The 23,000-nt window shown below is 41.0% G+C and overlaps 1 protein-coding gene across 1 annotated transcript in view; it reads right to left on the reverse strand.

Annotated features, from left to right (window-relative positions):
* Positions 1 to 23,000, reverse strand: part of ush2a (Usher syndrome 2A (autosomal recessive, mild)) — a 399,698-nt gene that overhangs the window by 359,176 nt on the left and 17,522 nt on the right. The window contains exons 3-7 of the mRNA XM_036594065.1: positions 21,228 to 21,363; positions 14,475 to 14,538; positions 13,476 to 13,770; positions 11,464 to 11,648; positions 4,191 to 4,412 (exon numbers count right to left, since the gene is read on the reverse strand). Coding sequence (XP_036449958.1) covers positions 4,191 to 4,412; positions 11,464 to 11,648; positions 13,476 to 13,770; positions 14,475 to 14,538; positions 21,228 to 21,363 — 902 coding nt within the window. The remainder of the gene's footprint in view (positions 1 to 4,190; positions 4,413 to 11,463; positions 11,649 to 13,475; positions 13,771 to 14,474; positions 14,539 to 21,227; positions 21,364 to 23,000) is intronic.

Raw genomic sequence — 23,000 nt, forward strand, 5'->3', positions numbered from 1 at the left:
CTCTTGCATTTGTTTCTGGAGCAGCAGCCTGACATAACCAGGCTCCACCCTCAAGGGTATTCATTCAGAGCAAGTGTCAGACAAGCTTTACAGAACATTGGCAGCAATCCCTTTCAATCTAATGAACTGAGATTGGAGCTCAGATTCGCTACATAATGTTGAGCAGGACAGGGACAGGTCATTTTAACTGATCAATCAGGATTAATATTGATAATGTCAATTTTTTATTATTTAATACAGAGGGTATTTTCAGCTACATACTATGTATCTCAAGAACAGTTTCCATTCGTACCAGAGGAGACAGCAAAGCCGCAAAGCCTCTTTACATTTACATACGGTAGAGTGAATCAGTGGAACCCCTTGAGTTCACAGAACATCGGCATTGATGTGAATGTTTAAAACCTATGTGGTGTGAAAAGACTTCAAAACTATAAAACATTAAGCTAAGATTAAGCGTGAACAACACTGTTCCTGATGCTCGCTGTCCGCTGCCTGTGTGTAAATGAAGTAAAATCAGAACTGGAGTTTCCAATAACGGACTGGAGTGCAAAATGCTCATGCATACAAAATGTAAAAAGAAAAATGATGAATTGTATTTATCGATTTTATAGCCATTATCAATAACAACCGAATGGTTGTAGCCCATAGCTACGCTATTGATCACATAGACTACATGGTTGTAGCTAGTCAAAACTAGACAGGTTGGAAACAACAGAACAATACATTATTTCTATGCTGAAAAACTGCCTTAATCTTAATTGTGCGAGCTTTCACACATATATAATAATCATTTCAAATAAATGTAGTCAAACTAAGCTTGCATACTTTGTTTAAACATGTGTATGTGTTTAAATGTGTGTGTGTGTGAGGGTGGACAACATGGACAGGCTGCTGACTGGCTACAGCTGCTAAAGGAGAACCCTATACTGCACATTGTGATATTTTAAACATCTGGTAGTTTAGTTAAATTGTTATGGCTGCACTGATTTAAAAATCCAATAATGTGGTGAGTAACAAACACATCAGCGCCACACAAGGGTTAACTTGGCAAATAGCAAAGTGTAATATAATATCCACACTTACTCAAAAATACAAAAACTGTCCCAGTTTACGGCCCCGTTAAAGCATAACATCTTTGATTTTTGGGCCTGTATATTTCTGTATGTTTTCTCATATTAAAACATAAATGATACCCAAATATTGCTTTCAATATTTCAACACTGGCACCTCATTTGCTTAAACAAGTTCATATTAGGTGCCTGTGCACAACTGTAGCCCATACATGTCCCCCTAATAAATCCTTCCTTGGCACTGCTCATTAGGAGGCTGGACCTGGATTTCTAGACAGCTGCTTTGCGACAATGTTTGTACTGAAACTGAACTGAATTCTAATTCTGTACGGTGCTCTTTCCATCAATGAAGCAACAGGATTTACCAACCAACATTAACGCGTGACTCATTCCCTCTCTCGCCTCAAAACACCTGCCTTCCACCTCCTGTCTGATTTTCTACATCTTTCTGTCCGTCTCCGGCTTTCCCCACTTCTTCTTCCTTCTCCATTATTTCTCTCTATGCATGGCTAATAGGACGTCCCCATTCAACATTTATAAATGCCAGCGGAAATATCAACGGCGTGTTGTAATGTTCAACAGAGAAGCTGACAGGTCTCCATCAGACGGCGCAGGCACCTGCGGGTCAATCCTTTAATTATTCATCCTCAAAAAGGGCCCGCGCTCAGCGGCGGCTCCGCCCCGGCCGCGCTTAAAAGCCCGGCCCTTCACCTCCATCAGGCCGACAAACATAACAGACAAACAAAAGCTGAGAGCAGAGAAGGAGTAGAGAGAGGAAAGGAGGGAGAGAGAAAGGGAAAGAGAGAGAGGGCTGTCATTATGGCTGGAGGTTATTACTGCGAGAGTACAAAGCTGACACTAATGCTCGCAGACGCAGCTTGACACCCTGTCAGAATACCTCAAAGGCAGAATTTACACACATTTTAGTCCCCCCAACACGCAGACATGCACTCGCAGCCTCCGCAGAGTTTGAACTGTCAGTCTCCCAGAGGGGGAATCCACTACTGTTTACTCTCTCTCTCTCTCTCACTGCCTTTGTCTCTCCAGCGAAGGCTGTCGTGACTTCTCCGACAAGATGGAAAGCAAAAGGGGAAAGAGAGGAAGAAAGATAGGAAAAGAAACACAGAGAGAGGGAGAGAGAGAGAGCGCACCTCTGAATGTCAAAGGATGATGAGATTTCACAGTCTCTAAACCTCAATTTCTCCCGCGCCACTTTAACTAGCTCTTAATTAATGCTGCCTCTACACACACGCGCGCTCCAAGACGACAGCGTGCTGCCTGCATAATGACATAATTACCATAGGCACCGCAACATAAGAGCAGTGAGAGTTTAACGGAACAGAGTGTACATGCACACGACACGGTTCTGCTGGTGGATTGAGGAAAAAAAGAAACAAAGACAAATGTCTTGCAAATAGATTAGCCTACAAGAGAGTTTACTGCTCTGTACTTAGCGCAATATAACATTATATGCATTTGTCCAATACAGTGCAACAGTGAGAAAGGAAGTGTATTCATCATTACAAATAGGGCTGGGTACTATGGTACAGACTGAATTACCTCAATACTATCAAGCATCGGTATATTCCATAAAAAATAAAAATAAAAAAATAAATAAAATATATATATATATATATATATATATATATATATATATATATATATATATATATATATATATATATATATATATATATATACATATATATATATTTTCTAGTTCCAAAATCTAGGCTGCAGGTGCTGTATTACAAAAACCTCTTAAGACTTAAATCTTATCTGCTCAGTCACCACTTCAACAAGTTCAGTTAGGACTGAATTTAGGACAGGAGCTGTTACAGAACAACAGTTCTTAGGTTCATAATCTCATCATTTACTCCAGATAAGAAAACAGCATCACAAACATCCTAACTAGACTAAACCTCCTAAATAGTGTCCTAACTTTAGGAGAAACTCCGGAGCGTCTTACCTTCTGTTTAACCGTGTGTTTCTATCGTCCTGTGCAGCGTGAGGCAGCATTGTTCACTTTAATTAGCATAATAACGCTACATTTATCTGCACTGAAAACGGTGGTTTGACTTTTATTTTCTAAGAGTGTTTAAAACCCCAGACTCTGCAGACTCGATCTCCACCGCCCCTCTGATTGCCTTCGTGTGTTAATGTTGATGATGAAATATTACAGTGATGGTGGTGAATAATGAGGAGACGGAGCTGAACGTGTGTCTGTTTATTAGGAGGAGTAACGTTAGCGCGCTCGGCTAAAGCGTTTGGGAAATGGAGACTGAAACTGGGGAGCGGTGACGCTCTCTAGTTTTATTTGACCTTTTTTGTACATCAGTAACGGTAGCTAACGTTAGCTGTCTGGCTAACTAACTCGATTACATGTTTACATTTCGGCTGTGCGCGTGGGGTCGGTTGCTAGGTAACAGACACGACAGTTGATTGTCGACTTTCATTTCTTAACTTGAGAAAAGACAAGATGCTGTAAGATAAGATTCCTAAATTAAGATCAAATTTGCTTCTGTAATACGAATTAGTGAAAAACCTTCTCTCGACCTGTCGGATCTTCAGTTAAGACAAAAGGATAGGAAGTTTCTGTAACACGGCCCTGACTGGCTAAATGACGTCTTATGCATGTTATTAACGGCAGCACTTCTTCATTACTCTCCAGTCCATTGTGGTCAGTACAGATACCCACTTTTAGCACCTCAGGCTCATTTATGGCATAAGCCACACCCACGTCCATGGTTTGTAATTCAAAGGAATTTAAAAAAATATTCAAAAATTTGTATTAAAGTCAAAGTATCAGTATCTAAAAAGCCTGAATGATACACAGCACTAATCAGAAACTAACAGCTAAAATTTGGTGAATTTAACAGAATTATTTAAAGGCGAATTCCAACAATTTTTCAAAATGCATAATTCAGTCGATGCAAATAAAGTCATTCAGAGAGGTCTGATGTGAAACTGTCTGCATTGTAGAGAAACTGCTCCAATTACAGCATGTTCTCTGCTTCAGATATACAAAGTAGCAATAAAGCATTAAAAGGGTGAAATTAGGTTGTGTGGATGGTTAATTGGGTACGGTGAGGGGAAGATGAGGGGAAGGAGGACCCTGACCTGCCACTGATGGTGATCTCGTCCACTGCGTAATAGCGATGGCGGAAGGGCACGTGGGCACCTCGTGTGTGGTACTGGCCCTGCAGATGGATGCGCACGTGTGTGGCTCTCACAAACTCCTGCAGGGTGGCACTGCTGTAGAAGTTGTTGTAGCCGGGGCGGAGGTTGGGCTCTGGGGTCAGCATGCTGAAGGTGATGTTGCCGCGAGAGTAAGGGACATCACTGAGGAAAGGAGAGACAGGAGAAACATTACAGCTGCATATGAGCAGCCTTAAACGTAGATACATGAAACAAAAAAGTTAAAGTAAAGTGAACATGTATACCTGAGAATACAGTCATTCTGAACACACTTACGCCATCAATGAAAACTCTTTTCACTGACACTGTAGACCAAACGTGTCAAACACAAGGCCTGTGGGCCAGATCAGGCCCGCCACACAATCCTTTCCATTAATATTAGCCCATTTCGCATTGAGCTGCACTACAATCCCCAGCATGCACTGCAACGTGTTGTGCGCTCTGACTCTCCTACCCCAACTATCATCTGTGGGACAGTGGTTACACCTCAATTCTACACAATTCTATGCAATTCCACACCAGTCATATGACCAAATGCATTTCAGCTGCAGTTCAACCAACATAAAACACCTAGCATGAGCACAGCAGCTCAGAAACTGAGCCCAGGTATTATTGAACTTGCAGCAAAGAAAGGATTCCAGGTGTCTATCGCTTTCTGTTTCACTAGGGTATAAACATGAGGAGGCACACAGGCTAAATTCCATTACTATCCATCACTATGAGAAACACTAGAGAATACAGCAAAGATGTGCTATGAAAGGTTGTTTATCTGCAAATCAGGAAATGGCTACAAGAAAATAGCTAACCGGTTAAAAATGCCCACAAGGTTTTTCCTAAACTACATAGGAAACCTGTGGTATGAGCTGACGAGTCCACATGGCCTCAGATCCCTTAGAATTTGTTCTCCACTCTCTCAAATTCATTTGCTTGGTGCACACCTGCATGTTGGACTGTGCACACTTGTCAAAACAGACCAAACTAAAAGAAAAGTTTGAGGTGTGAAAACAGCCAAATTAGATGAATTTAGGAATCTCATGGGACAACCTTTAAAATTCCTAACTAAAAACTAATTAGGGCTGCAAGAACTGAACTGCAGTTTTTGCTTGATTTTGTTTTTATGGAAATCCATGACATGACCAGACATGGTCAAGGTGAGTCAGTGTAGAATGACCCAAGTGTTATGCAGTTTTGATTTTGTCAGTATACCCATGCTTTTAAAAACAGTATTGTCTTTAACTTTTTATGAATGAATCCCCCACACATTATTTTCCAATTTTAACAAAATAGTGTGGCATTTTTCACAGGACTCCAATAATGGAATCAGTTCTGTGGGTCATCAAAACTTACTTACTAACATGACCCATATACAACACAGTTCTGACTTCATCAGCATATGTACTTTTCAAAACAGCTTTGTCTTGAAAGTGTACAAGATATTTAAAAAGGGGAGACAATCCGGGAAGAAAAACAGTCAGGGACGTTTTTTCTGGATTGACATTGTAGATTAAAGCTGTCTCATTAAAAATGAAACAAACCAAAAACTTAAAACAAAAGGGCAAAAACGGTTCTGAAACTTGAAACTTGCTCTCTTTGAAGAACTGAGTACCAAAACAAACGGCATAGCGTGGCTTTAAAACGCACAGCAGAGCTGCAGAGTTTGGGAGAGCGGTTTGAAGGGCTGAGGGCCGCATGCGAGACGGGTCGTCAGGCGGTTCCACCGGGCTGGGACAGGTGCGGGAACCTTCTGCATTATTCAGCGCTCAGCCTCCGCCACAGAATAGAGCCAGGCCTCGCTCCTCTCTGTGCCTGACTCTTAATGCTTACGGACTTAACCAGGACAAAGCAGGGCTGGATCTTCCACCTCCATCGCCCGCTGTCTGCTGCCCCCACCTTTACTGCCCCCATATGCTCACAGTCTCTCTCGGTCTCCTGTTCAGTTTGATTTGTTGGCATCTCTCTCTCTCTCTCTCTCTCTCTCTCTCTGCCAAAGGACAGTAACATTTTAACACTACAAATAAAAACTATAGTAAAAACCTATAGCAAAACCTGAGCTACATAACATGGATAAAAATATCCTATTATGAATACGTATCTACATTTTGTGACAGTAATTCAAGAAAAATATGTGACCCCTCCGGATCAGACCTGCATAACATTTAAGAGGAACACTGGACCGTTCTTCCTCAGAGAACTGCTTCAGCTCAGCTATGTTCTTTGGATGTCTGGTGTGAATGGCACTCTTGAAGGCACTCCAGAAGTAAGTATTTATTTACAAAGCACATTTAAACCCACAGTGCTGTACAAAGGGGATATGTTTAGAAAAATAAGAAAAAATAAATAAATAAAAATACTTTGTTAGCCCCCTTTTACCCTGTTCTTCAGTGGTCAGGACCCCCATGGACCCTCACAGAGCAGGTACTATTTGGGTGGTGGATCATTCTCAGCACTGCAGTAACACTGACGTGGTGGTGGTGTTTTAGTGTGCGTTGTGCTGGTCTGAGTGGATCAGACACAGCAGTGCTGCTGGAGTTTTTAAACACCTCAGTGTCACTGCTGGACTGAGAATATTCCACCAACCAAAAATATCCAGTCAACAGCGTCCTGTGACCACTGATCAAGGACTAGAGGATGACCAACACAAAGTGTGCAGCAGCAGATGAGCTATCGTCTCTGACTTTACATCTACAAGGTGGACCGACAAGGTAGGAGTGTCTAATAGAGTGGACAGTGAGTGGTCACAGTGTTGAAAAACTCCAGTAGCACTGCTGTGTCTGATCCACTCAGACCAGCACAACACACACTAACACACCACCACCATGTCAGTGTTACTGCAGTGCTGAGAATGATCCACCACCCAAATAGTACCTGCTCTGTGAGGGTCCATGGGGGTCCTGACCACTGAAGAACAGGGTAAAAGGGGGCTACAAAGTATCAGAGAAACAGATGGACTACAGTCTGTAACTGTAGAACTACAAAGTGACCTATATAGTAAGTGGAGCTGATAAAATGGACAATGAGTGTAGAAACAAGGAAGTGGTCAGAATGTTATGCCTGATCGGTGTATAACAAAACTGGAACTTATATCAAGTAAATGACATAATGACAGTATTGGCACTAAAGTGATGAATATTCCATTCCAATGCTGTTACAATGTATCACTACAAAGTATCACTCCCAAGTAAAGGAACTTAAGGCCTAATAAGGACATCATTAAATCAGTTCTATAAAAGATGCTGATGCCCTCAAATATAAGTGACAGTTCTCATACATATGTAAATACCAGTGGTGGAAAAAGTATAAAAATTATACTTTTCCTCAAGTTCATAAACAAATATGGTAAAATATTAGATGCAGAAGTTCATACTTGAATACAAAAGTACAAATTCCTTGCTTTTAGTGTACTTAAGTATCAAAAGTAATTATTATTATTGTTAATCTTCACATTATTTTGACAAACAGTTCCTATTAAGAAAACCTGTGTGGCTGCAAAGACAAAAAATATAAAAGTATATCCATATTAATATATATTTTTGTGGCAGCAGTTTTAACTCTTTTGTACTTTAATAAGTACACAGAACTGATATACAGTGTACTTAACAAGGCTTTGTCATAACAGTTTTATAAATGGAATAAATGTTCATTACTTTAGTTTAAGGAACCTTATATCAGAACAATATCACTTACTTCACAAAGACTCGCTTTATAAATATGTTGCTTTATGTTTTTGCCTATATTATGAAGTCCCTAAATAAAAGTCCTTCAAATAGGGTGTTAAATATAATAAGCTTAAACTTTTCCAGAACAACTTACAATTTGATCGTTTTTACAGGGGTTGGCTAATGTAGAGTCAGGAGTCTTGACCAAAGAGTCTTGTTGGTATAGGGTGGTGTACATGCCTGGGCTGGGAATTGAACCCCAGTCCACTGTCTGGCGGGCAGAAGTGCAGCACTGCTCACTACACTATGCCAACAAGCTCACTTACATACTGTGTGATGTTATTGGCGATAACACACTCCTCGAGTGTTCTACTGCTTTAATACAACAGTTAAATAAATAAAGTAAGAAATTAATAAACTGGGCCGTGAACGCGGCGTTTAATATGTTTTAATGTTCGCAGTTCCTTCACCAAATTATAGTTCCTTAACGAGCAGCTTGTTGCTACGTCAGAGTAACGAGCTCCGCCCACTCGCTGCTCAGTCTGCTGTAAGCCTCGCCTTCTGAAGTACAGACTGAGCCATAAAACTGCCACAATATCAAGTTCAGCTCAGTTTTGTCAGTTTTTTTCCAGATCAGTATTAATGTTGTTTTGTTCCAGCCAGTCTGTAAAGCATCTTACAGCCCATTTAGTTTGGCGAATGGTGTTGGGTTCATTTCTGGCTGATTCCAGGTTGTTTAGCTGTTCTTCTGTCTCAGCTGCCGACTGAAAAGCTGCTCAGTGGTGATGACAGTTTGGGAATTTAGTGTCGTCTCATCTTCAGAGTCTGACCAAATCGGCTGTTGGTCAGACGTGATCTTAAAAAGTGTCCATTTTCTGTTTGTGGCAAAGTAAGAAGTACAAACGTTCAAATGTCTTGAGCGTCTCCTACAGCTGTCAAAGTCATTGCTTAGCAACGGCGTCTCAGCGGAGTGATAGTGTTTGTGAACAAAACGTGCTGTTATGGCGAAATAGCACGGTTAGAACGCTTCTCAACCAGTTCTCAATCAGCTGGCCAGAATTAACTGCTGTAAAGAATCACAACAACACTTAACAGAAATGCATCCTTAGCAAAACTTACAACAAACTGTGGATTTAACATCTCTGTCTCCTCTCCGACCTTCTGCTCTCTTGCTTGACGTGACTTGATGGAACATGCTAGGAGTAGGACACACTGCCACGACAGGTAGCAGTCTGCTTTAGTGTTGAAATATTCAGGCATTTAAGGTGTTACAACATCTGGCCTGCACTGCATCGCCCCAAGGAAGCATTGCCATAACGGCCAGCTTTAAAAATAAATATGACCCACATCAAACCGATGTGCATTATGTCAGTGTGCCACCACACTTGGGACACTATCCTTTTTCTTTCAAGCATAACGTCTTTTATGACAATAAAAAAGAGAAGTCAGAAAAGTCCCCTGTGGTGCAGCAGCCTTAGACCCAGATTAGAGGCATTGTGGGCCTGTTTGTCTGTGAACGTGTGTTAATGCTGGGCAGTGGTAGATTCACAGTGTCAGATGATGCTTAAATTCTTTTTTGTCTAAATTTTTTAAGTCTATACTTTTCAACCTGTTCTGCTTCTCTTAAAATTATAACAAAGGGAGCCTTACACTGTATTATAAATGTAAACAGTTAGAAATCAGGCCTTCAGAAAGGAAAATTACTATTTATTTGGTTTTGTGTTGTAAACTGCAGTTTCCAACGTATTTAAAAGGACCCAGCAAATTATATTACACTAAAGAAAATAGCAGTATAGATGATACGATACTGTCTAAAAGTCAGAAACCAGCTTTCATTTGTATAATTTCCATTTCTGCTTCAGGAAGAAAAATTGTATTTAACAGAATATTATTCTGAAGCATCAACAACTAAATATAGGATTTTTAGTATTTAGTGTGTCGACACTTTGTCTTTATTACAGCTTCCATTCTTCTCATGAGACTTGCTTTCAGGTTTTTAAAGAAATCTGCAAGGATATTTTTCCACACCTCCAAAGTTCAGTCTTAGAAGTTGTTTGTATTTTGTGCTTCCTATTATCCACATTCAGTGATGTTGAGATCTGGACTCTGGGGTGGTCAGTCCATTGGTCTGGGAACACCAGCAGCTTCTTTGTTTGATTTCTTTGGTTACTTCATTTTCTCAGTAAGAGCTTCTTGACAGCTACACATAATTTCAGACCCATAGCGCTGTCTAATGGAAGGATGGACAAAACATTTGTGTATATTTTTAGATCTGAAGCAGGAGAAGCCTGATTTTCTCCTCTCTCCAAGCTTTAAGTAGTGATAGACCGGGTCTTGCACTGTTGTTGGAAATACCACTTTCTCTATATCTTTTAACAACATGCACCCAAAGAGCCCAGTACCAGGCCGCAGTAAACAGAAGGGTTGTTTGAATCTGCCAGCAGAGGTTTTACGTTGGTAACAGTAAAACAATTTTATTAATTTCAGTGTGAAGAACTGGAGCTTTCTGTGTGCTGCCATGTTTTTACTACATAAAACATGCACAAGGCTTTTTTTAAGTTTTTTTTTCTTTTCAGAATTTTAAATGCTTATTATGGTTTTTAATCTCCTGAAAAAAAAAAACTTGTACTTAACAACCTCTGAATAGAAATCAAATAAACGAAGGGCGGTCTCTGACTTTTGCACAGCACCATACATACTCGGGGCCTTAAGCAACTGCTAATACTGCTTACTGCTTACTGCTCTAAAAGACGGAAATCAGATTTCCAGAACGCGAAGTCACCATTTACTCAGTTTTTTTATGTGTATTAAACTGTAATTTGAAATATATCATCGCTGTCCAAAGAAAAACCAAGTATCTCCAAAAAAGTAACTTTACAGGAGAGGGCAAAAACACTTACCTTTCAATGTAAGGTAATGTAAAGAGGATTCACTCCAAGTGATTTTGAAGCATTTCTATTTGTCCAATCATCATGAAATTCACACATCATAAAGGACAGCTCGTGTGTTGAAATGATGCAGAAAAATAAAAATTGACAAAAATGGAGATACATGGTTTTTATTGGACAGCGACAATATCTGAAGCACCAAGCAAAGAGCATACAATGCAGCTCATCTATCTAAAAATCTGTACATCAGTACTGGAATACTGGCAGAGATGATACATCGCCCAGCTCTAGTGTGAGCGCGTGTGTGTGTGTGTGTGTGTATACACTGGTTTCAAAGCAGCTAAGTAACTCCTGTTCTCTTGGTTCAGCCAGCAGAGCTCTGAAGTGGCCGGATTGGAGTGGAGCCAAGAGCAGCAGATTTGCCCACTCTCTCGCCTCAGATCCCCCAAAGCTCTTAGACTTCCTGCTAGCCCACAATCCACTGCCTCCATCAAACATGGAACCTTGTCTCGGCCCACTTTGATGCAGCTTAGCTGGCACCAGACACTTGCTGAAGGACTCTTATCAGCGCGTGGAGCTTCTGTGGGTGGACTACCGGTGTGTGTGTCTGCGTTTATGTTTGTGCGAGAGCGAGTGAGAGCGAGTGAGTACCTGGGAAACTGGAGACAGTTGACAGAATCAGGCCTGTCCAAAGGCCCGTTATCCTCCATCCCAAAAAAGCTGCAGTTTTTGGCCAGGTACTGCCAGTCTTTCCATCCGGAGCCGCCGCTGGTTTTCCTTTGAATCCGCACCGCTTCGGCCTGGGCGCTCTGGAACTGAAGAATCACGTAGAAAACCTGCAAAGGAGAGCGTGCTAAATCGCTAGACGGGGGAGGAATATGCATGAAATACTAAACAGCAATGGATTATCTATTATCTGCACCGCCACAGTCAACGCTCGGCTGACTTCTCGAGCGCACCGCTGCTGTGAAGAACAGCTTGAAGCCGGCTCCTGCCTGCTTTGGTCCCTTTCCCCCCCTCTCTCTTTCTCTGTAACTAATTCAGAGGGTTTTTTTGGTGGAGAAACTGGTCCCAGCTTTGACTAAGTGGACATTTCAAAGGCTGTGTGACGGTGTGTTTTATCTATCGTTGAGAGGAGACTCGACTGCCACAGAGCTGCCTAAATCCACTAGCGCTTTTCAGCTGGACTCTTTCCTCTGCATGGCTTAGCTACGCAGATGACTAGGGAACTTAGACATTCACTCTCACTTGCACACACTTAAAGAACTTGCCGTCTGCTTGTTTGAACAGCGGAGAGGGTCCCAAGACTCCGGATTTGCAAACTAAAAGGCGTTCAGGGAGCTGAGACAAACATACAAGCCTTAAGGTCTCCAGCTTTAAGACTTGGATAACTGTTCCAAGAGTACTGCACTCATCTGGGGGGCTGGGAGAACACTGGCAGTTTTGTTTGTTAGCAACAGAAGCAAACCGTACACATCTGAACCACGGACCGCAGCAATGGTGGAGCAGGTAATCTGTGGAGTCGGGAGAATTGTAGAGTGGGCTGAAATGTTTGGAATCGGTTACTAACATAACCCTAACCCTGAGGTTCCCTTACATACACCAATGAGCCAAAACATTATGACCATTATATGCTGTTGGTCCTCTGTGTACCACCAAGAAAGCTCCAACCCATCGAGGTATGGACTCTACAAGACCTGTAAGACATTAGCAGCAGATCCTTTAAGTCCTGTAAGTTGGAGCCGAGGTGGAGTCGCCATGGATTGGACTTCTTCTGAAATCCGGGGAATCTGGATACTTCGTCATGTTCTTCAAACCATTCCTGAACAATGTGTGCAGTGTGGCTCTTCCATGAAGGAGTGTGCCTGGTCTGCCTGGACCTATGGCTTCCCAGCAGAACAATGCCCAGAGCATCACACTCCCTCCACTTGTTTGTCTTCCTGCTACGCTGCATCCCGATGCCACCACTTCCCAAGGTAAACAGCACACACGTCCTCAGCAATTCACATGATGTAAAAGAAAATGGGACTCTTTGGACCAAGTGACCTTCTTACATTGCTCCAAGGTCCCGTTCCAATTCTTGTGTGCCCACTGTATAGTGGACACGGATTAGCATGTGGACTATGAATGGTCTGCAGCTTTGCAATGCCATTCGCCAGCAGGGAGTGGTGCACTGTGTTGTGACATCTTTTGTGACCCATTCCTCACATAACAATTATGAAAAAATTCTGTGGCTTGTGTCAAAGTAGCCCATCTGTCAGGTCTGACCAGACTGGATGGCCTTCTTTGCCCTCACGCATCAATAAGCCATGAGTGCCAAACACCCTGTAGTCGGTTCGTGAAGACACATTATTATCAAATACTGTTTCACTAAAACTAAGTATAAAATGAAAATAATAATAAAAAAAAAATTATATATAATTGTCTTTATAATTGAGTTAAACTGTGCCAAACCAAGATTCCTAGGATTCTGGGAGCAAATTAAATACCAACATCCTGATAGCAACATATTATTGTTAGTCTCTGCTATAAAACAAAAGAATGAATAACTATGTGAGCCCAAAAAAATTGCTATTTTCAGCACAACCCTTATTAATCTCACAGGACGTCTTTTCTAAGCGCAACACTATGGAAGCACTGAGACAGTTAGGTATATGCGATACCTGATACTGTCCATTCTCCAGGTCTATGGTGATGGTGAGTCCCTCGTCCAGTTTCTCTGGGGTGGAGAGGATGGAGGAGACCCAGCTGGTGCCAATGTCGTTGTCATTGATGTAGTGTAGCGGATGGGCATCCAGGTTGAGGCGGAGCACGCGGTTGTTGGTGGTGTCGTCCGCCGCGTTGGGGATGCAGTACCTCTCCACTAGAGGGTGCACTCTCGGGTGGCTGGGGGGACAGCGGCAGGACGGCTGGGCATGGAAGTGAGGGAGTCGCCCGGAGTACACTTTCTCTATCTCTCTGTGACATTCAGGTGCACACAAGCAGAAAAAATTAATATTCATAAAATGTGCTGATGTACATTTTGCAGGCAGCGCTATTTTATATCGTTGTGTTTACACCGGCTATTTTTCGAATTATTAATGACATCGTAGCTGTAATAAAATCTTATATCTCTGAATTGCCAACTGAATTGGTAAGGACCATTTATATTGGCGCTTTCGTCATGAAATGTTCACACAACAAAGAGTAGCTGGTGTTTTCAAATCATGCAAAACAATAAAACTAAAGTTTTATTATTTTATTGATTCTAAATGGTTTCGATGCAAATTCATTATAGACTACTTTCAAGAATTTTCTATTTTTTAAGGTACAAGTTGTTGAGATTACAAGCAATATCCTTGCTATATAATGATTAATATTAATAAAAATGTGTTATTATTTGTTAGTATAAACTTTAGTCGATATTCTTTTGAAAATCTCTTTATATTAAAAAATAACAAAAAAATGTAATTCAGTTTAATAAGGTTTGGCATGACAGCAATGCACCAGCATTAGCTTAGAGCTAACATACTGTTAGAAATCCCATAACAGCACTAATAGAAATTAACATCACTGTGTTATTAGTGTTTTTTTATGGCCCAAACTGCAGGCCTCGCTCTAACAGTCAGCACAGATATATGTTTTATATCCCTGACTGAGACCCATGTTTCAATACCACTGACCTGTTGGTTAAAGTCTGGGGATAAAATCTGAAATCCTGCATCCTCCCAATGAATTGATTGGACCCTGGGGAAAAAAAGAAACGTCAAAGGCTGCTATTGAAGACCGTCTGCAGGATCCATAGCAGCCAGTGGATTACCTTATCTGTGCCTTTATTTGTGTTAACAGAGACACTTGCTGCATGGTGGGATCTATTGCGCTTATTTGCAGGTCTCGGTCAGATGTAATCCCACTGGCTGGGAAGCGGAGCATGGTTAGTAAAGCCCAGACGTGCTTGCCACCTCTTTTATAAGATAAGACCAGCTCACTCAGCCTAATGGAAAACTGATTAAGACGTTGCATAGATATGACATCTTGGCATACTGTATTTGTACTCCTGTTATCTGCAAATAGCAATTTTTTGGTCTTGTACAACAGAAAGGCAGCATGACAATGAACAAATAGTGATTTTGCATTGTGCTGGGTTTTAAGGGGGTATGATTTTAAAACAAGGTAAGACAGGTGCCCTGCTGAGTGAGCTTTCTAGGTGAATGTGACGAGGCTCGAAATGATAATTAAACTTGAGATCTGCGGTATGATAAGGCAGAGCTGACTGACAAGCGGCCACAGCTGACATTATCTGCGCTGCTCGAGCGCTTCGCTTATTCTACTCAAAGGCAATTGTTACTTGTTAGGCCACTGGATGGCTGTCAAAGAGAACAGTGCAGTGACATATGTTTGAGAGAGAGAGAGAGAGAGAGAGAGAGAGAGAGAGAGAGAGAGAGAGAGAGAGAGAGATACACACACACACACACACACACACACACACACACCAATTTAACATAAAACAACATAAGTTACTTCAAGGCTGTTTAAAATGGAATTCCACCAAATAAAAATTTCTGCATGATGAAACTGCTAAGACGTAAACAAAGTTCATTAATGAGTAATTTGATGTGAAAGTGCTCCATTCTAGATAAACTTGCCGCGTTCGATTACAGTGGTAACCATAGGAACCAGATGTCTGTCAATGGCACATTTCTAAAATTCTATTTGCACAAAAAAAATTGAACCAGACATCCGAAGTGTTTAATGCCTCTAAAAGCTGGTTAAAGGTAAAGAACACAAAGACGTTGTTTTACGGTCGTTTTGCGATAAGATTTTGGCTTAAAACATATTTAAAAGAAAAAAATTCATTCATAGTGAAGAGGGTGTTGTAAGGCAACACAGTCCCCAAAGAAAAAAAGAAAGAAAATGAAGATAATTTTTTGTTCCATTATTAACATTATTTGTCTAAAAACTGATAGATAAAAGACAAGTAGGTTCACTGGTGATTCTGGATAGCAAATAAAATGTCTATATTTACACTACAGACTTTCTAACCTCTGGTTCCTATCAGCACCACTGAAAAGAAATCCAAGCTGGTAAGTTTCTCTACACCATTTCACATCAGACCACTCTGAATTACTTTGTTTACACATAAACAGTTGATTTATGCAGATTTTATTCTATTTATTTTTTAAATCGGTGGAATTCCCCTTTAACCTTTTTAAACTCCTTGGAACCGGTGGTCCCAAAACGCACTTCGTCATATTCCTTACTTTCATATTTTATAAGCTTCATTCAAAAGGTGGGTGTGATAGGAGAGCTGTAACTGTCTTCTCTCCAGTCAAATAGATGGGTAATGTAGTTTTAAAACTTTATAATAAAAGAAGCTGAACTCACAATTTTTTTGTCTACTGAGAGTCGACCCATTTTTCCACAAATCTGAGCTACAAACTGGATGAGTGTCTAAGATTTTTGGCTTCCAGCAGTAAATTGTAAGCATATGGCTTCATGTTTATGATCAGAAAACATTTTCTGTTTATTTGAGGGGAACTTTTACAAAAAAAAAAAAAACTAAACTAAAATTTACATTTATTTCATGCAGTTACTCAATAATTTGCCTTATGATTTGGGCACGTAAATTCAGATGGAAAAACTGAAATATAGCCACGAGCATAAGAGGTTAAAACATGTTCAGTTAAAAGATTTTAATGGCAGTGTTCTGGCTCTCCTGGAGAGACTGTAAAAGCACCTGCTATGCTTTGCCCACGTCCAAGCTCCACATGAAAAGAACAGGATTGCCTGGGCTTTGGTCGTAGAGTAGAAAAAAGTGTGTAAACAGGATTACATTAACTGGAACTTTGAAGTTACACCAGAGACACTTGCTGGGCTTGGAGCGTGTGTTTTCAGCTACTCTTTATAGGCACTAACTTGCATGGTACATGCTATTCACAATAAACACGAAAAAAAAAAAAGGGAGAATATCTACATAGAGAACCGCTAAAGAACCGAAGTGTGTCACTTACGGGACTTTGTGGCAGCAGTATTACCAGACGTCTAGCTAATGAGGCCTGATAAAGCTATAAAGTATCATCTAATCAGCATTAGAAAACAGATTAATAACAGACATCTCCGGGGAGACTGAGAAAACTCCTGCAGTGAAAATCCATGTGAAGGAACCTTCCAGAAAGAAAGGTAACAGGGTTGACATCTATTTAGTCTGTGCCATTCAGAAATATGTATTCAAATGCATTTTTTGTCTGTGGGCATTGCAGAAATCCCATCTCATCTCATTTATGAACAGATTATGTGTGGCCATATGGTCACCCTTGGCCTACGTAAACCCCTAGATATGATTAGTTGCTGGCTTACGGATATTTCTGTAATGAAAAAATGTGCCACCTTTGCAAATTAGTGTGCCCTTTTTGCCTTTCAAGAAAATTTGGTATGTGTAAATTAATTTAAAATAAGGGTAACGTTAATACAATGTATTTTTTAGCCATTTTCCCCTGTATGCCATGCAGTTGTGGCCGGTTACCAGTCTAACATTTCCCTTCGTCATATGAGTACCATAACAAAGGCCTGCATGTGTCTCCTCAGACATTGGCAAGCGATCACATACCTTGTTGACTAGTATATTGTACACCAACAGAGGTTAGAAGGGCTCTGGGTGGCAGGAAGCACAGCTACCTACTCTACTCTACTTACTGAACTGTAAGCATCACTGACAGATGGACTGACGGACAGACAAGCTTACCTCTGTGCTTTTAAGCAATACACCGATCAGGCATAACATTATGACCTCCTTGTTTTTACGCTCATTGTCCATTTTATCAGCTCCACTTACTATATAGGTGCACTTTGTAGTTCTACAGTTACAGACTGTAGTCCATCTGTTTCTCTGATACTTTGTTAGCCCCCTTTTACCCTGTTCTTCAGTGGTCAGAACCCCCATGGACCCTCACAGAGCAGGTACTATTTGGGTGGTGGGTCATTCTCAGCACTGCAGTAACACTGATGGACTACAGTCTGTAACTGTAGAACTACAAAGTGCACCTATATAGTAAGTGGAGCTGATAAAATGGACAATGAGCGTAGAAACAAGGAGGTGGTCAGAATGTTATGCCTGACTGGTGTATACGTCTGTAGGGCGTGGACAAGCATTCTGACTAAAAATACTAAAAAATAATGTTAATAAACCAAAACCTATCCTCTTAATGAATCTGCAATGATTAGTAAAAAAGTGCATATGATGATAATCCATATTTTACATTCTCCAACTGGTCTTTTCTACAGTAAGAAACAAAGCCTGATAGACCCATTTATATGCATTTTTTGCCACATAGAGGTGACTGATTGAATAATTGATCAATTGATTGATTGATTTAGAACGAAGCATTTTTAAATTCATTATTTAATTTCTTTATGCAGTTTATCCAGGTTTAGCATTGCTCAGTTACACTATCCCTAAGATTTAGGGATTTGAAGACAACAGGCGTTGTCACAAAGCAGCTTTACAGGGACTCTGGGTCCAAACCTTCCACTGTAAACAAAGTGAATACAGTAGAAGAGGCTGCATTTAGATACAGGCTAAGCAATGAACTACATACATATACTGTGCTTTGAATGGTGCTATACTTTGAATGATTATAATGTAGATTTTCAGTCTGGGAAAAAACGCTAAGGAACATGCAAACGAAACTAAATCTTTCAAAACATGAGATCTACTCTGTGGCGCAGAGTAAAATGGATGAGCTTGTCCAAAACAGGGGAACCAATGCAGCAGTTTGGCAATATTTTAGGTTTCCAACCAAACAAACACAGAGAACCACTGAATGTTAATAGTGTTACAGGCTGTCTGTACAGAACATAGTTATTATAAATTAAGAAGTAATATTACAAGCTAGCTACCGTTACAGATGAACAGACATATAAAGAGACAAACAAACAGATAGTGTGATTATTATATGACAGGCAGGGGCCTATGAACATACATATAATATAAAAATGGTAATAAAAAGTAATAAAAAAGGTGTAAAGTAAAAATGGGTAAAATTACAATGAAGCATAAGGAAATCAAACTCCCACTGTACCAACAGCTGAGAAAGGCAGCAGAACCTTTGATATAGAATAAAATTTTCTGAAATTTGGTTTTCACTGGAATATAAATGGATCAGTAGAAACACTGTGGGGTAGTGTTTTCAAACCGTGGGTCACACTGTCACCTTGTTACCTGTGTTATCAGTGTAGCCTTTTATACCAGCCAAGCACGGAAAGCACAAAGTGGAGTTATCGAACGTCACGCAAACATAACAAAAACAAAGTCTGTTTTTTTTTTGCTTTTTACTGTGAACTACATCCCACGAAAAGCACATACAAAATACACCTGTTTGTCACTCGCAACTGGTTATTTCCCAGTGAAGCTTCAGTGATTGTTATCACAAAAGCAGCGGTGATCAGAGCACAGAGCTGGGTTACTAAAATAAATGATAACATGGATCAAACATGGATCAAAACAAACTTGCATAAGACGTGGACCGTCCAAAAAATATGACTGAAATGTATTAATGTGTTCATATTTGTCTGTCTCATGTCACTGTATGACCGCAACGCTCTTTTAATTACCGGAAGAATCAAAATATAATTTATGTTACAGATTCATGTGAGAAGAGCCATCAGAAAACAGAAATAAATAAAAAACCTGACATGGCAATGTTTACTTAAGTGTTTACATCCAGGTTTTTCGCAGATGCTCTAACTGCATTTGTTGACTGAGAGAACAGTAATATCAAGTAAAAATGGACTGAAATCCTAAAAAACTTTCTGAAAAGTTTAAAGCTACGTTCACATTACGAGCCTCATTGCTCAAACCCGATTTTATGCTCAAATCTGATCTCTGACACGATGGTTCACATTCGTTTAGGTAAGTGACTCAAATCTGTCATTAATGTGACGAACCGGCGTCCTGAAATGACCCTCATGAGCTCATCCTACTCAGTAACGTCACATGAATGAATAAAATGCGTCACGTGCATCCCCAGCAAACAGGCTAACGAGCAAAACGAGCTTCACTGTGAAGATAATTAACTCTGATCAGCTCTCAGCTTCAGTATTAGAGCGAGATGAAGGAGACACATCAAGGTCACATGGCCACGAATCAGACACATATCTGATCTATGACCACATATGAAAGTGGCTCAGGTAGGATTTGAAAAGATCAGATTTGTGTCCACACAGCTCTGAAAACATCAGATCTGAGTCACATTAGGGCAAAAAATTGGATTTGTGCCACTTCAGCCTGGCAATGTGAACATAGCCTCGTTACTTGATTAAATATCAGGTGGGTCTAAAGTCAGACAGACCCTGTGTGATTTTAGAAATCTTGTTCTTTGGTGACTCACTCTGTACGTTTGAATCGCCCCTCGTGTTCGGCAAAACCCTGCGATTTATGTGCTCACACTGTACGGAAACACTCGGTCAGACTGACCTGACGCGACATGGGTGCTCACACTGCACGTGAAACGCAGCACCTACAGACGCTCTGTCTACAATAAGGCTGTTTCATTCTCAACACGCTGCGCCTCCGATGTCCTGATCAAAACACTGGCTGTATCTCAAATGTCTCCCTGCTCCCTACAGAGTGCACCACATATTAAAATAGTGGCTCCTGCACCCATAAAGTGCATCGCATGCCTAATAAATAGCCTTCTGATATTCAGCTGTGTGTCCACAGTTCCATACTGGACAAACAGGGCAGCATTTTGGTGTAGAAGCCAGAACTTAGTGCACTACATAGGAAATAGGGGCCATATGAGATTCAGCCACTGACAAACCGCTACACCAGCTTTGCTAAATTGGGCCACACTGGGCACTGAAGCTGAAGAGCAGGCGGTCTGCAGAACAGGCAGCTCTACGAAGACAAACACACTGTATTTATTTATACCTCACAATTCAACTCAGTCAAACGGAGCAAAGTCGTCATATACGGATGCTGGTGCTGCAAATGTGGACTCTTTTGCCTCCGTGTTGGAGCGGTGGTGGTGATTGTGTGAGGTTTTGGGTGCGACTTTAAGAAACTGGTTCGTGAGGCGGCTCACACTGTGAGACAAGCGACCAAAATTTCTGACATGTCCGAAATCCATCCGATCGTCCGACTGCTCAATCAGAGCTCATTTGGGCAGTTAATCGGGCATCGCTTCCCCTCTCACACTGCACGGCAAACGACGGCCGATGAAGCTGAAATTCTGCCCGATCATGAAATTCATTCGGCTCCGACCAAATCGGGCTTAAAAACGGACTAAAAATCGCACAGTGTACGCCCGGCTTCAGGCCAGACACTAACTCTACGTATGAGTCCTGGCATCCAAAAGTTTGTGTACTCCTGCTGTAGGGCACAAAAAAGGGTTTAAGTGATATGAATCTAAAGGTCTGAAAGCAAAATGCTGAGTTACCATTGGAGCTCTGTCCGATCCAAGTGACACCTTCTGAGATGACATCAGCGACTGGGCCTACGAGGGTTTGAGTATCCAGGGCTGTGCTGTCCTCCTCTTGTCCATTCAGAAACAAGCTCACACTTGTGCTATGTACCTAAGAGCCAATAAGAAAGTTTGTTACTTGAACTGTCCCACAAAAAGTATCCATGAAGTCATGGTTTCATTCGGTACAGATAGAGAGGTAAAATGTAAATAATGGTTCAGCTCATTTCCTCCAGCAGCGTTTCAGTTACACAGAAGATGCTCTGCCACCACAAAATAATGAATATTGAATTACTGAAGTTCACATGAGACCTTTAAATATGAAAAAAGGCCCTATAAAGGTTTTTTTCCGCCTGGTGACTGTGTGCCAGTCTTCGAAGATAAAGAGCCCCTCCAACACATAATTTTGTATGTTCTGCGGCAGCTTCCTTAAAAAAAATAAAGTTGAAAAGGTGGATGGAAATAAGTGAGGCAAAAATTCCTGGAGGATGAAGGCAGCGCTAGACAACTAGCTGCCTGGAGGATCCTTAAGCCGCGCTCTTTCATGATGGCTGATTGAAGACTGCGGAGAGGCCGTTCTCGAAATCTCAAACCGGCCCAACGACTTGCTGCTTGAGATCTGAAGCCCACGTCAGAGTGATGTAAATGAAGTCTGAAGTGCTTCATCCTATTTAGCGCCAACAGGGGCCTTTGAAATAAGGGGTCTGCAGCTACCACGGTTCCTTTTCCTATTTTGGTCTTATATTTTGTTTCTTTTGTTTCTTTCATTCTGAGAGATGACACTCCTTAACACCCAAATGGCTGACACTGTTATTTTTCTGCTGAGCTGAAACTTTGAGTTAAGTCTCAGTTTTCTCCAGAACACTGACAAGTTTTCTTGGAGAAAAGCTAACCACATTACACAGGCTACACTGCCATGCTTTTGTCCTACGTTTGGCTTGTGGAGAGAAATTACTGGATTTTGCAATAGAGTCTGGCTGCAGACCTGCACTCTCAGTCAGATGCACTCTCAGTCAGATGCACTCTCAGCCCCAGTGACGTCACAACAGAAGAAGCAGCCCAACGGCACGGTGACTTTTGGCTGCTTCTGCTTAGTGACATCATCACTTGATCCATTTTTTGGTCATAACACGGTTAGAGAGTTACATCCAATAAATTTCCCTGTTATCATAGAACCCATTAAAAGTGTCTGTTGGTTCCTGGTGGTTTTCAGAAATCGCTAATGATATTCTGTGATGGGCTGATATCACAGTGTAAAGGACTCTGATCGTTTAATCAGGTGTTCTGAGACTAATTCCACATACATTTGATCATTTCCTAATGGCCTCTAACAGCAACCATCAAGCCAGTTCCCGTTAGGAAGCAAAACCATCAGGTTTTACTCCTAACGGCCCTGCAAACACAGTTACGTTGTGACAACCTACTGTTTTGGTGCTCACAGCGTCGTCTGCTTGGTGCTCTCTACATTGTCACAAAGTCATAACAACGTTGTCTGACAACTTTCTAGGAGGTTTTGACGATGTTGACGAGACAGCAAAGGTAATCGGTACGACATTGTATGTGGTCACAACCTTCTAGAATCCTTAATAAAATCAATTTTAATCAATATTACAGTTTTGATAATCAGTTTTAATCGTCTTCAGCTGGGCTTTCATCAGTTTCAGTAGCCTTTTTGTTTTTTGCAAATAAACCCGAAATTCATGTCTGATCGTTGTGGAAGGTTTTATTTGGAAAGTTTCCATATTTAAT

The sequence above is a fragment of the Colossoma macropomum genome, unplaced genomic scaffold (assembly GCF_904425465.1).
Source record: "Colossoma macropomum unplaced genomic scaffold, Colossoma_macropomum, whole genome shotgun sequence".
Classification (NCBI taxonomy): Eukaryota; Metazoa; Chordata; class Actinopteri; order Characiformes; family Serrasalmidae; genus Colossoma; species Colossoma macropomum.